Source organism: Trachurus trachurus, assembly GCF_905171665.1.
Source record: "Trachurus trachurus genome assembly, chromosome: 19".
NCBI classification, from domain to species: Eukaryota; Metazoa; Chordata; class Actinopteri; order Carangiformes; family Carangidae; genus Trachurus; species Trachurus trachurus.
The window spans coordinates 22793166-22806128 of NC_139913.1; the positions used below are offsets into that span (position 1 = coordinate 22793166).

The following is a 12963-nucleotide window of genomic DNA, read 5'->3' on the forward strand; positions in this document are numbered from 1 at the left end:
ACCCCCAACCTTTCTGCAAAGAACTTGTTGCTAAAGTTCCAGTTATTACCTGGTTAACGAATCATGTCCAGCAAAATTAAATGACAAATATTCCACACATCTAAGTACTTTATTACTTTAAAACATATATTGACAGTTTTCATAGTACAACATAAGTATCACATGTATTTGAAATGCATTTCTTATACAACTTGTCCATCAAAAAACGGCTGAAGCTTAACTTCATACATATTTAAACGTTTCAAGTGTTTCCATGCGACTGCCTTGTTTCCTCATTGGGAACATGCTCAGCCTCTGTGCTTGTGGCCTTTCAGCTCAGGCGGAGTCTCCGACGGAGCTCCAGCCTCAGTAGGTCCCTCTCTTTGCGGATTCCCTGCAACACAGTGCGATTCTCCTGAGCCCGACGCACTAGGTAGGGGAGTGTGTCGTCCACTGAGCCGTACGGTACCGACTTGTACACAGCGTAACCCTCCTTAGCTGGAGGGAAGAGAGGGAAAACATATCAGTCACTGAAGATAAATACATTTCCCCAAAGGCAAAGATGATTCAAACGTTTGAATTAAATCAGTGAAGTGTAGGCTGAGGGATCGAGGCTCACCCAGTGTGAGGGAGACGTGGTCACACATGCCCAGCAGCTGGCCGAAACACACTGAGCCTCCATCTCTTTCTATCCCCAGCTCTGCCATCCTGAAGATGGTGTACACACAAGCAGCATTACACATGGTGGTGGTGTCCAACCTGAGGCTGGAGACCCCTGCTCAGGGCCACAAGATAAATTAGAGGGGTCACAAGCTACAAAAGCTAGAGACGGGGGTTGACATTGAAGTCATACCCTGTGAGATCAGGGTAGTACAGAGATAGATATTTCATTTTCACACAGATAGAAAAACGTGAAATACTGCAGGCTTTATATTTAACCATGTGTGTGATTTTCACTTCATGTGGTCTGACCATGTGGCGGCTCGTTTCACTGACTCCTCGTTGTGGGTGGCGACTATGATCCTGTGGCGCTCGGGTTTCTGGGATATTTCTTCCAGCATCACATTCATCGAGCCATTATAACTGTACAAAGACAAGAATTAGATGAATTTAGTCAAGTTAATTGTCAGCAGAGACGGACAGAGTACTCGACCCCAGTACTTGAGTAAGAGTACAAAAACTACTGGTCAAAATTTACTCCGTTACAAGTAAAAGTAGCTCAGTCGACAAAAAAGTACTTGCTTTTAAAGGTACTTAAGTATCCAAAAGTACATGCTTTTAAATTTACTTTAAGTAAAAGTAAGAGAGTAAATTTCTTATTTTTCACATCAATGAATTACTATATTTTTTTCTAAATGAATTTAAGGAGCTTTTAACTCTTGTCTCTGAGAATTAACTCTTTGAAACCACCTGCACTGAAGTGCTGCTTTTAGGGGTTAGGGTTTCCTTCTTTGACAAACACAGCTTGTGTCCAATAGGATTTTAGAAGAAGAAAAAAAGAGCAGACCTGAAAGCAACGAGTACTTTTCAACCTTCCTAGAAATTAACTCAAGTAAAAGTAAAAAATATTTGTCTTGGAAATGTATTCAAGTAAGAGTAATAAGTACCAAGAAATCTAATACTCAAGTAAATCATCTGGATATTAAATACAGTACTCAAGTAAATTTATTCCGTTACTGTCCACCACTGATTGTCAGAAACATAGTAGGCCTATAGTATGAACTCTACAGGCCTTCATGTATTTCAGAAGCTGTGTATCTGAGTTGGCCTCAGTCAGAGTTTCTGATCCATTTGCCTGGTTGTGACTACTGGCCGCTGCCTCCTCTCCACCTGTCATTGGTTTCCTCCCAGCTCTGGTGGATGGGGCTCAGACGACCCTCTGTCTGGGCCAGCTTCCTCTCTTTGTCCATGTAGGCTCCCCGCACCAGCTTGACTCCCAGACAGAAACCCTCCTTCTTGGACAGACTCAGAGCGTCCAACACCAGGGACCTGGACTCCTGACGGACACATAGGAGGGAGAGGGGGTCATTTAACTGTCAGTGCAGTTTAAAGAAATTATTATATTTGATCAAACAAATGAATTGTTATATTTGCCTTCAGGTAACACTGATATGTGTTCCAAATCCAGGCGCCATCTTTGTTAAACTTCTTCATCATTGCCATGGTCACGAGAGAGAGGGCAGGATTCATGTAGGTGTACTCAGCATCAACCAGGATTCGGACTTTGTTTACACTGGCCTAAGACAAATAACACATGTGACGGAGCTGTGAAACAAAATGAAATTTAGGAATAAAGAATAATTTAATTCATTAATAATTTTACTTAAGATCTGTACCTCTGCTATTTTGTTGAGTCTCTGCAGACCACAATGGAAGTGGGCAACTTTACTCTCATCTAAACCAGGGAAGCTGACTGGCTGAAAGTGGAAAAGATTAGAGATCCAAGGATTATTTAACATCAGAATTATAAACATATGTGTAGCCTACATATTGTTTTGTTTGTGTTTCTAATTGTGGTCGACTGTAGTGTAGACGTACCTCTCCATCCATTGCTCTCACAACCAGATTCAGGTCATAAGGTTGTTGTGCGATGAGGGTTGTGAGTTTCACCTTGACACAAGCAGTACAGACTTATCACAACACAACATATAGCGCCTGCAATGTAAAACGAGAGGAGCCAAATGCTGGGAAACACTGGGGGAGGTTCACAGCTGTGAACACTCTGTTGGTTTATCTGTTTTTTCCCCCCCATGTATTTGAACTAGGCTACATTCAGCTATTTTTTGGCTCAGGTCCATCACACAGTGTGTCAGGGTTCTCACATGGCCGCAGGAAACTGGAAATTTCATAAATGGCTTTGATTATAACAAGCGCACATATAATAATGACAAATAAATATCTATTATATTCCACAAAATTAAAATATCAAAGCCTCTCTCTATTAAACAATGGACAAACAAACAACAGAAATGATGTAATCTTTCACAGAAAACATGTCAATAGGATTAAACTTCCTCTAAAAACATGACAAATGGTGTCAGAGCTGCAGACGTTGCCTTACACACAGCTCTGGGCTGAGCAGGGCTGTGATCTTCAGCTGCATCATGGGGTCTCTGCTCCAGGCGTTGCTGTGGGACATTCGCACACATTCCAGCATGGTCTCCATGTTGTCATCGTACCTCTTCTCTCTGGAGGAGGAGAAACGGCAACATGAGTCCGTGATGGACTTGATGCTTAAACATGTGTGAGTTTGGAGATGCTTAGGGATGTGTGTAAAGTCAAGTTGAAGAGAAGGTGAAATACCCGGTGCTTTCTCCAAGATCCTCTTCAATAGGCACCGCCAGCATGGGCCTCATTCCCAACAAGCTCATCTTCCCCATGGACTGAGAGATCTCTTTCTCGTTCTCTCCGGCCACAAACTGAGCGTACACAGTGGGCCGCAGCAGCAAGGAGAACCCCCTCCTTCCCAGGAGGGTGCGTGCTATGGACATGAGCTGAGAAAAATGAAGAAGAGGAAGTATTTTAGTATTTATTTAGTATTTAGTATTTATTTATTTGCACCGTAATAAAAGACAATTACAAAAAACAGAAATGAAACAAGAATAGTAAGTGCGGGAGAGGTTAAAAAACCCTATATGGGCTTATAAAAAGCACCTCCCCAAGAAATATACATACATTCAGAAGATAAATCAACAACAACAATAGGAGAAAGCAACAACAAAGAACAACAAAAAAGAAAGCAATACAAGTGCCATTTTATAGCACACAGGAAAAAGATAGACCCAGAGGTTTTGGCACTAGTTTTTCTCACCTACAGTCCTGGCTGAATTCAGATGCACAGCTATCAAAATAGGACTCAGTTGCAATGAAGCATCAACCAGATGAACCAAGAAAAGTGAGTCTATTTTCCATTCACTGATCAAAATGAATTCACCTTTCATTCTCCTCCATATAGTGACCATGCTTTGTGTCTCACCTTCCCACAGTGGTTCACCAGCACAGGAAAAGAGCAGAGGCGGAAGATTCCCAGAGCACGGAGCAGCTCGCCCAGACTCTTCACCCTGAAGGCGCTGGGATCCTTGAAGGCCAGAGTCCCTGAGAGGAGGTCTGGTGGACTGGCAGCCGCCGTCCTGGGGGCTGCAGTCCCCAGCAGCCTCAGAGACCTGAGCTGAGCGAGTGAGGGGCGCAAGCCAGAGCACATCATCGTCCCTGGAGAGGTGTGTATGTGTTTCTTTGTTTATGTCACACACTCAGCTTGCAGTTCAGATGATTTGAAGTGTTTGTATAAATCTTCCTCTTTTTGAAGTGTCTCCTCTTCTCAGAAGTAGTTGTATCTGATATGTGCATAACATGGAAATACAATAATCCAGAGGGTTAGATCAGTCAGGGATGATCCCCTCAAGTGACAACCTGTTGGAAGAGGAGAAGCAAAGCACAGCTGCAGTCTGAATAGTGACCACCAGAGTTTGAATTGTAGAAAAACTAGTTTTAAAATGATCAATGTCAAATATAAAAATGATAATCAACAGAAATAGAGAAACAGCTGAAGCACCTTACCCTCTTTCTGTCCTAAAAGTGTTTCTCAGACGACCGAAATGATGAAAAGCTGAGCAGGTGCAATTTGAGGGGTGAGCCAGTAAGATTCAGAATCTTTTGCCTTACTCGCTGGTTAATGAGTGACTACCTGAAAAAAATGAGTAAACATTAAGTTGACCCTTAGCATCAACGCACATGTCTGCTCCAAAATCCCCAAAACATTTGACCACTGTTGGATCTTTGCTTTTTCCGCCTTGTTTGTTGATGGTATGTAAATTGTAGACGGAGATTCATATGGGTATCCCTTCGATAAATGGTTCAAATGCAATCCTCAGCTTTCACCTTGTTGCATTTATGGTTTGACTTGTACTCCAATACAGTGAATGATATTAATAATAATAATAATAATAAATTTTATTTGTATCATCACTTTATATTTAGGCTACCAAAAAATCTCAAAGTGCTACAACAGCAACCACAAAAGAAAAATAGGTTAAAAACAAGAGTTAAAAACAGTTGTCTTGAGCGAGCAATTACAGATTAAAATATTTTTTTAAAAGGTACGTATTATATATATTATAATAACATTTTTCCACAAGCTTTTTGTCAAATACAAAACCCCAATAAGTTAAGGACTATATAATTTAAAGAATGCCTCTGTGACCCAGAGAGAAACGAGAACACCTAACATACAAAGCAAATGACTCCACAGAGCTCAGCAGAGTTTGAGGGGTGGGTGTCAAAGCAGCAAAGAAGAGGAAATGATTAACTGCCAACTGCTTGTCATGTTTCTCTGACCCGACCGACAGAGTCTTTTAACACCACCTAAATCTTTGCTGTGCCGACACTATTGCTGACAAACCAAGCATGAAAATACTAACTACAAAACGTTGACCCATTTCTCAGTTTCATAACTGAAGGATTGAGGACACTTAGATCCTCAAGTTTATCAAGAATTAATGTAAGTCTGATGCATTTAAAACAATCTGATAAAAAGAAAAAAAAACTGTGTTGTACCTGCCCTATGATCTTAAGTGTTAACTAACTTCAAAATAATTCATAATAGTTTAAGATCATTCAAGGAGCAAGGTCAGGGGACGGGTTTGAGAGGGGTAGACCAAAAGATGTGTCTTTTCAAAATTTGTGGTTGATGTTAGCCTGCATTTATGTGAGAGGGTGTTTGACATTTTTGGGAAACAGATGAGAAGATTGATAGGTAGGCTACCAGTCTCATATCGCTACATTTGATATGAAGCAATTGTTTAACTTAATTTAACATCCTATAGCTTTACTTGCATAAAGAATAAAACAAGGTAGCTAACTCACCAGTTATCTATAGGCTAGCCATGTGTCCCTTATTGTAGCTATTGGCTGATACAACCATATGCTACTTTAATTTGATAGGAGCTGTTACCAGAAATATGCTTTGTGAATTTATCACAAAGACAATAGTAACAAAGAAGCTAAAGAGCTGTTGATGCTAATTCTGGCTAAGTAGCAATAGCAATTAGCTCACAATCTGATCACAAGATTCATATATCAAACATTTCTTTTAACAGATGACTGTTGAATTCTTGAGTTTATAAAAACTCAACTTTTGGTCATTTAATGTTTTCAGCAGAAAAAGCACTGAACGACAAAGGCCTTGAAAAGATATGGTTTTATTCTTCACACTGGAATGGATATTTGAAAAGAAAATCTTCAACAGATATTTACAAACCTGGATTAATCTCATTTATCAGTTTATCAGCTCGGTTCATAGGAAGTCCCTCACACACACACTCACAGTACTCTAGGCTACTGGAACTAATACTACAAATTGCTGAAAACCCCTAAAAGCGCTATCAGGCCAAAACATTTTGTCAACGTTAACAATGCTGCACTTTAAAACATAGGTCTTGTGCTCATGTCCAGGTAGGACCCCTGGGGGTGGGCGTGGCCGTGTTGGTGCTGTCTGTACAGATGTCTGAAAGGGATGGAGAGAGACGGGTGGGGATCCTGACACAGGCGGAGGGGGTAGGATGGAAAGGCCGGGTAGAGGGCTGGAGGAGGTGTGGAGGAGGGAAGAGATGGATCCAGCTGAGGGAGAAGAGACGGGTGGTGCAGTACCATTTCTGGACGATAGGGGGCGGGCGGGTTGAACTGAGGGATGCCACCTAGTTCCATAGGAGGGTACGAGGAGGAGGCGGAGGAGGACGCAGAAGGATTGGGGAAGTTTTGAGGATGGGCCGTTGGTGGGAGCGGGGGAGCGGAGGAGACGGACTGCTGGAAGCAAGAGGAGGCCTGGAAAGGAGGGTGAGGAAGGGAGGATGGTGGGTGAGTGAAGGAGGAGGGAGGGAAGGCAGCAGCAAGGGAGGGAGCTGGGGCTTGGTGGCTCAGATTCTGGAGGTGCAAGGCGGGATGAGCAGGGCCTGGAGATACATTTGGAAAATGGAAATTCTGCATATGTGGAGGCATAGAGGGCAAGGTGAAGGATGTGGGGGCACCAGGGGTGGGGAGGGAGCATGGACCGTTGGGAGCTGGTGGTTGGTTTTGGTTGGGGTGCGGTTGAGCAACAACGGGAGCAGGGTCAGGATTCACAGACAGGATGTTTGGATAGATAAACGATGCTGAGCTTTGATCGCTGGGTGAATTATTTCCACTGCTGATGGGTTGAACCTGCAGGGCCTGAGTGGGCTGGCCGAGCAGAGGGTGAGCTGACATCTGGCCCTGCAGACCGGACTGGCAAGCAGAAGGTGGGGCGGGGAAGGAGGCGTCCCCAGTCGCATGGGGGCTGATGGTCTCCGGGATGGCGTGGTAGGTGTTGCCTGAGGGAGAGGAGGAGGTGGAGGAGGAGAGGAGGGGCTGTGGCGAGGAGGAGTTGGAAGGAGGCGGAGTGGGGAAGGTGAAGGAGGTCTGCTGCAGAGAGGGAGTGGTGGTGGGGGAGGAGGAGAGCGTGGGCGAGGAGGAGAGGATGGAGGGGTAGTCGATAGGAGGGATGGAGGCCTGAGGATTGGATGTGTTTGAGGGGTCTGGGACGGGGAGGGAGGGGAAGGAGGAGGTATAAGCTGGATCACCCATAGTGTCTGATCTGTGGAGGAGAAAATGAAATAACAATATATCAGATTCAACCTGAGGGTTAAACTCTTCCTCTGGTGTATAACCAGGGCCGTTGCTAGGAATTCTGGGCCCCCTGAAAGAATACTACTGTGGGCCCCTAACCCCTGACTTTTCCACTTTTCTTTTTCTTAGACTACGTATGTATTATCATTTTTTATTTAGCCTACTTTGTTTTGATGCTAATGCAGCATTAGTATTATGGCGCTTTTCCACTACACTTTCACGGCACGGCAAATTTCGGGTTTGATTCTCATGTCGGACGTAGCGCTCACACTTCTTCCACGTCCTGTCCAATCAGTGGAAGGCAGTTGGCTGACGTCACGTTTTAGTATCGCTTCGGCTCGCTTGGAACCAGGGCTGAGGAGGTACTAAAAATAGTACCTGGTACCAGGTACTAGGGCTAGTGGAAAAGCAAAAAAAGCGGGCCGTTCCGTGCCGCGCCGTGCCGCGCTAGTGGAAAAGCGCCATTAGTCAGGGTCTTATGCAGAATAAATCAGTCATACAAAGATTAGACTACTGGGGTTTTTTGTGGGCTCCACTGGGCGCTGGGCCCCTAGAATTATCATTCCCTATACAACGGCCCTGTGTATAACAATGGATCCTCATACATCACACACCCACCTTTCAATTATACCGTTCCCCACGTCACTTCCTGATGTGTTCTGCATCCCATTGGCCATGGAGATGCTGATGTCAGACATCTGGGAGGCCATGAACGCCTGACCGAGGTCTAGCGGCTGCTCTTGGACCAGCGTGTTTTGATAGGAGGCCTCCTCTGGTCTGTACCCGCAGGAGGGATTAGGCAGCGGGGGCAGAGAGGCCAGAGCCAGGGCCTGCAGGTCGGTGCTGGAGGCGGTGGAGCCGGTGGTGACGTCGGGCTGCGGCAGAAGCTCAGTGGAGTCGCATGGGTCGCAGTTAACTGAGAGAGACAGATGGAGAGGTGGAGATGTTTCAGTAGCAGCCAGGGAGCAGTTATACCACACTGCAAAAATTCAAAATCTTACCAAGAATATTTGTGTTATTTCTAGTCAAAATAAATCTAATTATACTTAAAATAAGATTCATCACATTTAAAAAGTAGCTTGTTTTTAGACAATTTTTTACTTTTTTCAAGCAAATTTTCCACTTTAAATGTGTAGAAAAATCTGACAGTGGAGCAAGTTTTTCTTTGTTATTACAAGCACAAAAAACTTGCGTTCACTGGCAGATTTTTCTACTTATTTCAATTGAAAATTAGTTTGAAACAAGTGAAAACTGTCTAAAAACAAGTTAATTTTTAGGTGATGAGTCTTATTTTAAGTGGAAAGAGATTCGTTTTGACTAAAATTGAGACATTTTGACAAGAAATAAGACAAATATTCTTGGAAAGATGTAGAGTTTTTGCAGTGCAACAACAAAAAAGAGATCCAAATGAATGATCTCAGGTGATGTGGCTGGTTGTCACACTTACCAATATCCAGGGTTTCTGTCAGGACTGATATTTTGCGCTTCTGCCTTGCATCTCTTTGTCTGCAAAGGAAAATCAGGAGTTAGGATTACCAACAATATGCAACAACGTGAGGGGTTTCCATCCGTACATGTGAGTTTCTTTGTGGGTATTTTACTTTTTGCTGTTCATGCCGTCCTCGCGGAAGCCTTTGGCGAAAGGGTTGGCGTTGATCTTCAGCTCTGTGATCTGAAAACAATAAAAACAAAAGGGTCTATTATGAGAAAGAGATATGGTCATGGATCTTTGAGATATTTGTAGGAACAAAATCCTGAGCTGGATTTATTTCTATCACTGTGACAAAACTCAAAGAATCTGGAGACGTTGTTTAGGTTCTTCTGGATCATATCTGAAGATTTCTTGATGATTTCCTCTTATAGTGCTGTAATTGGATCATGTCCAGTCCAGACTGCATCATATGGGGTCATAGTTTTAAATATACACATACTATATCTCCAGATTCTTGGGTTGTGCACACTTAGCTAATCTTTAAGTGCTTTGTTTTTGATGAAGGTACCTTGTTGTTCTGGTAGGCGGTTACTGTGATGAACTGGGTCTCTGGGAAAACAAAGGAGTGTTGCCCTCCTCCCCACCTCAGCACATCTCTGGCTTCAATCACATGAATCCTGGGCTGGTAGCGATGCAGCGAGTGGAGGATGATCTAGAAGTTAAAAAGAGTAAAAAAGTTGGCACTAAATGCAACACAGACTCGACAATGAAGATCTTGTACCGTCCGTCAGTCTGCGGTGCTTACATGTCCCTGGGAGTCCAGTGTGTTGTTGGTGAGCTTTGCAAAGTGGAAGGAGATGGTGCGGCTCTGCCAGTGAGCGCCTGTGGCCGGGGAATCCGGGTGGATGAACACCCGGTCGGGTAGCCGTGCTTCTGCGCTGCCCACAGCCTGCCAGCCGCCGCCTTGGAAACGATAGCGGGAGTTGTCAACGGGGATGATGTCCAGGAGGAGGATGTAACGGAGAGATGGATTCAGGCCCGACAGCTTCAGCCTCAGCCCGGGAAACATTCGTCTGGGAAAGTGAGGAGAGTGGAGAAAGTTATAAAACACATCAAAACAAAGAACCAAAAGGAAGTTAAAGGGATAGTTCACCCAAAATTCAAATTTCACTCATTATCTACTCACCCTCATGTCGACTAAGAGAAGTTTCAGAGTCCTCCGTGCCTTCTCTGAGTTACGGGGGGGGGGGGGGGGGGGGTCCGCGCAGCAGTATTTGTCCATATAATGTTTGTCAATGGATACCAACTTTCTTCGTCCAAAAAGACACCAAAAAACATCCAAATACCTCCATGCTGCTCGTATGTAATGTCCCTCTTATTGAAGAGTAACCCCCGTAACTCAGAGAAGGCACGGATAACTCTGAAACTTCTCACAGCTCTTAGTTGACATGAGGGTGAGTAGATAATGAGTGAAATTTGAATTTTGGGTGAACTATCCCTTTAAAGGTCAAGGGTCAGATGCTGCACACTCTGCACGCACAAACCGCATTTTACTTTCTTCCCTCACCTGCCCTTCTTCGTGATGATCATCTCCGTGCCCACCGAGCTGAACTGTTTCCATAGTGATGCGTTCTCCAGGTCCATCTTCACCTCATCTTTCTGGGTTTTGCCCGTGGGGTCGTTGGGGGCGGGGGGAGGGGCCAGCAGCCTCGGGGGCAGGGCTTTGGCTGCAGCGTCACAGGCCGAAGGGAACAGCGGCATGTGGGCAGGGGCCTCTCGCTCTGAGATCAAAGTTACAAAGTAAACATTTAAAGACGTAGTACGCACATATTCAGAGATAAGAAAGTAATATCTTATAGGCTTTACCAGAACTGAGTCAATCTGTGTTTAATGTTCAATTTAATTAATTTCTAAATTGAGCTACAACTTTGTTTCTTCAACTCCGGCCTCCAGCTCCTATTACAGACACAGTGGTCGTTCTTTTAAAGAGACCTTAATGGGTAAGGTGCACTTTTATTTTAAATCTTTTATTATAATTATTCACACTTTTTTTAAGGATATTTTTTGGGCTTTATATATTTTCAGGCCTTTAAACAATAGGACAGTAGAGAGACAGGAAATGTGGAGAACGACATGCAGCAAAAGGCCGGTGGAATCGAGCAGGGCCATAATCTCTGTATATGGGGCGCCTGCTCTGAGCTACATGACACCCCAATTATTCATACATTTTGACACAAACTTTTAAAAAGAATTAAATCTCATGAACTCTTTCTCTTTCTCTCTTACCTCTGTAGAAGCAGTCTCCGATCCTCTGTGGCCCCAGAGCCAGACTGGGGTACATCTCCACACTCAGCATTGTCCTTCCTTGTCAGAGTTTGTCCTTTCACTTGTTCTCTTCACCTGCTGCAAAGGAGCATTTCACCCTGTGACTCTTTCTTCCTTCCTTGTGTCTCCTCTACAGTTTCACTTCAGCTGTCTGCAGCTAACAAAGTGTCCGTTGTCCCTCTGTTGAGTCCTCTTCTTTAAAACTTCCACTTCTGTCCTTGTCTTTGTTTCTGCTCCTATCCTTTGGTCGTCCTATGCTACAAATGCTCACACTGCTGACTTGCTGCGGTTAAATAGGTGTGTGAGGCTTCACACTTTTGTGGCCAAATGGTCCCATCTTCACATAGCTCCTCATTTGCCCCTGAGTTTCTCCCCCCGGCCCCTCATCTTCCCTTATGTCCCCACTCAGCTACACAAACACTGATCACAAGGAGAGTAGAAAAGTAGAGCTCAGTTTGCTTCACTAATGTGATTAATTTTATTTCGGTGGAGCTAGACTGAGCCCCTTGACTTATTTGTACTGTAATATTTTCATTTCATGTTTTTGTAATTCTTTTCCACTCCATGTGAGGGCAAATTACTTCATAACAATTATTCTACAACTATGATTTTAATAATAAATTAGGTGTTTTCCTATTTTAGAACCAGAAAAGGAAAGAAAAAACATACTAACTGATCCTTACTGAATAAACAGTTATTTTAGACTCTGCAGGTTAGCACTTTACAAGCAAAATATTAAAATGTTATGTATTACTATTTGTTTAATTATTAAATAGTAGCCTAGTTAAAAACTGCTCCATCCTGAGCTTTAACATTACACATCAAACATTGAAGAATTAAATAATCTACTAATTATAGTGCCATTTTGTTTGTTTCAGGACTTTGTCTTGTAATTGAGTGTTTTTACTTTGTGGAATTGATACTTTCCTAAGAATGTGATCATTCTTGTAAATGTTTCTCAGGTTTCAAGTGACTCTCATACATGCACATAAATCAGGTGGTTTACTGGCAGCTCCCCTGTGGCTGTTTGATGACTTGATGACATGTCTCTTCCTCTCAGCAGTCTGCCTGTTAGTGCTTCTCTGCAGGGAGTCGGCCTGAATGAAGCTGGAGGAGGAGGGAGACGCAGCAATTTGGCCACAACACAAACACAAGTGTCTAGAAGTTTGTATGTAGGTCTGGATTAAGGCATGAGCTCAGTATTACAGATAAATCGGGACGAGAATGACCCAAATCACTTCAGTGCTAGAGCCACGGAGTGACTAAATTCTTCTGTCCCAAGAGAGGACAGGGCTTTTATCCCTGTCCCCACAGTAAAACACAACACAAACACACGACTGGTGATAGTAGCAGACAAGTTGAGCAGGTGGGTCTACAGAGCCCTCACTTCAAAGAAAGTATGAGTACCAGTAGTGAGAAAACTTCCTGCAGAAAAAAAAAATCACTGAATTAAAACAACACAAATGTTACAGGAAAAATCATTTCAAAGTTATCTTGGTGTTGGATTATTATTATTTACATGAGTGTTCCCAACCTTTTTGAACTCAGGGTCCACTTGATTTGGACCCAACTGGACTCAAGTGGACCCC

The 12963-nt window shown here is 43.5% G+C and overlaps 2 protein-coding genes across 3 annotated transcripts; both read right to left on the minus strand.

The window, feature by feature from the left end:
- Positions 1–27: 27 nt before the first annotated feature.
- prodh2 (proline dehydrogenase 2) lies at positions 28–4626 on the minus strand. Of its 2 annotated transcripts, none has more exons than XM_083994163.1 (11): positions 4537–4626; positions 3956–4389; positions 3283–3473; positions 3041–3167; positions 2518–2589; positions 2316–2396; positions 2074–2217; positions 1810–1976; positions 952–1062; positions 599–687; positions 28–477 (listed from the first exon to the last, which is right to left on the minus strand). In XM_083994163.1, exons 2-11 carry the CDS (start codon positions 4181–4183, stop codon positions 311–313), a joined length of 1377 nt encoding a protein of 458 aa, XP_083850289.1. In that variant the 5' UTR covers positions 4184–4389; positions 4537–4626; the 3' UTR covers positions 28–310. The 2 variants fall into 2 exon arrangements, with proteins under 2 accessions (XP_083850289.1, XP_083850290.1); XM_083994164.1 differs by having other exon boundaries at positions 3956–4313; positions 4537–4621.
- Positions 4627–6399: 1773 nt separating this feature from the next.
- On the minus strand, positions 6400–11405 carry tbx6 (T-box transcription factor 6; the record flags this gene model as incomplete). Its single annotated transcript, XM_083993923.1, has 8 exons — positions 6400–7585; positions 8236–8533; positions 9065–9123; positions 9219–9289; positions 9618–9761; positions 9855–10122; positions 10617–10830; positions 11336–11405. 8 exons carry the CDS (start codon positions 11403–11405, stop codon positions 6400–6402), a joined length of 2310 nt encoding a protein of 769 aa, XP_083850049.1.
- Between the last annotated feature and the right edge of the window lie 1558 nt (positions 11406–12963).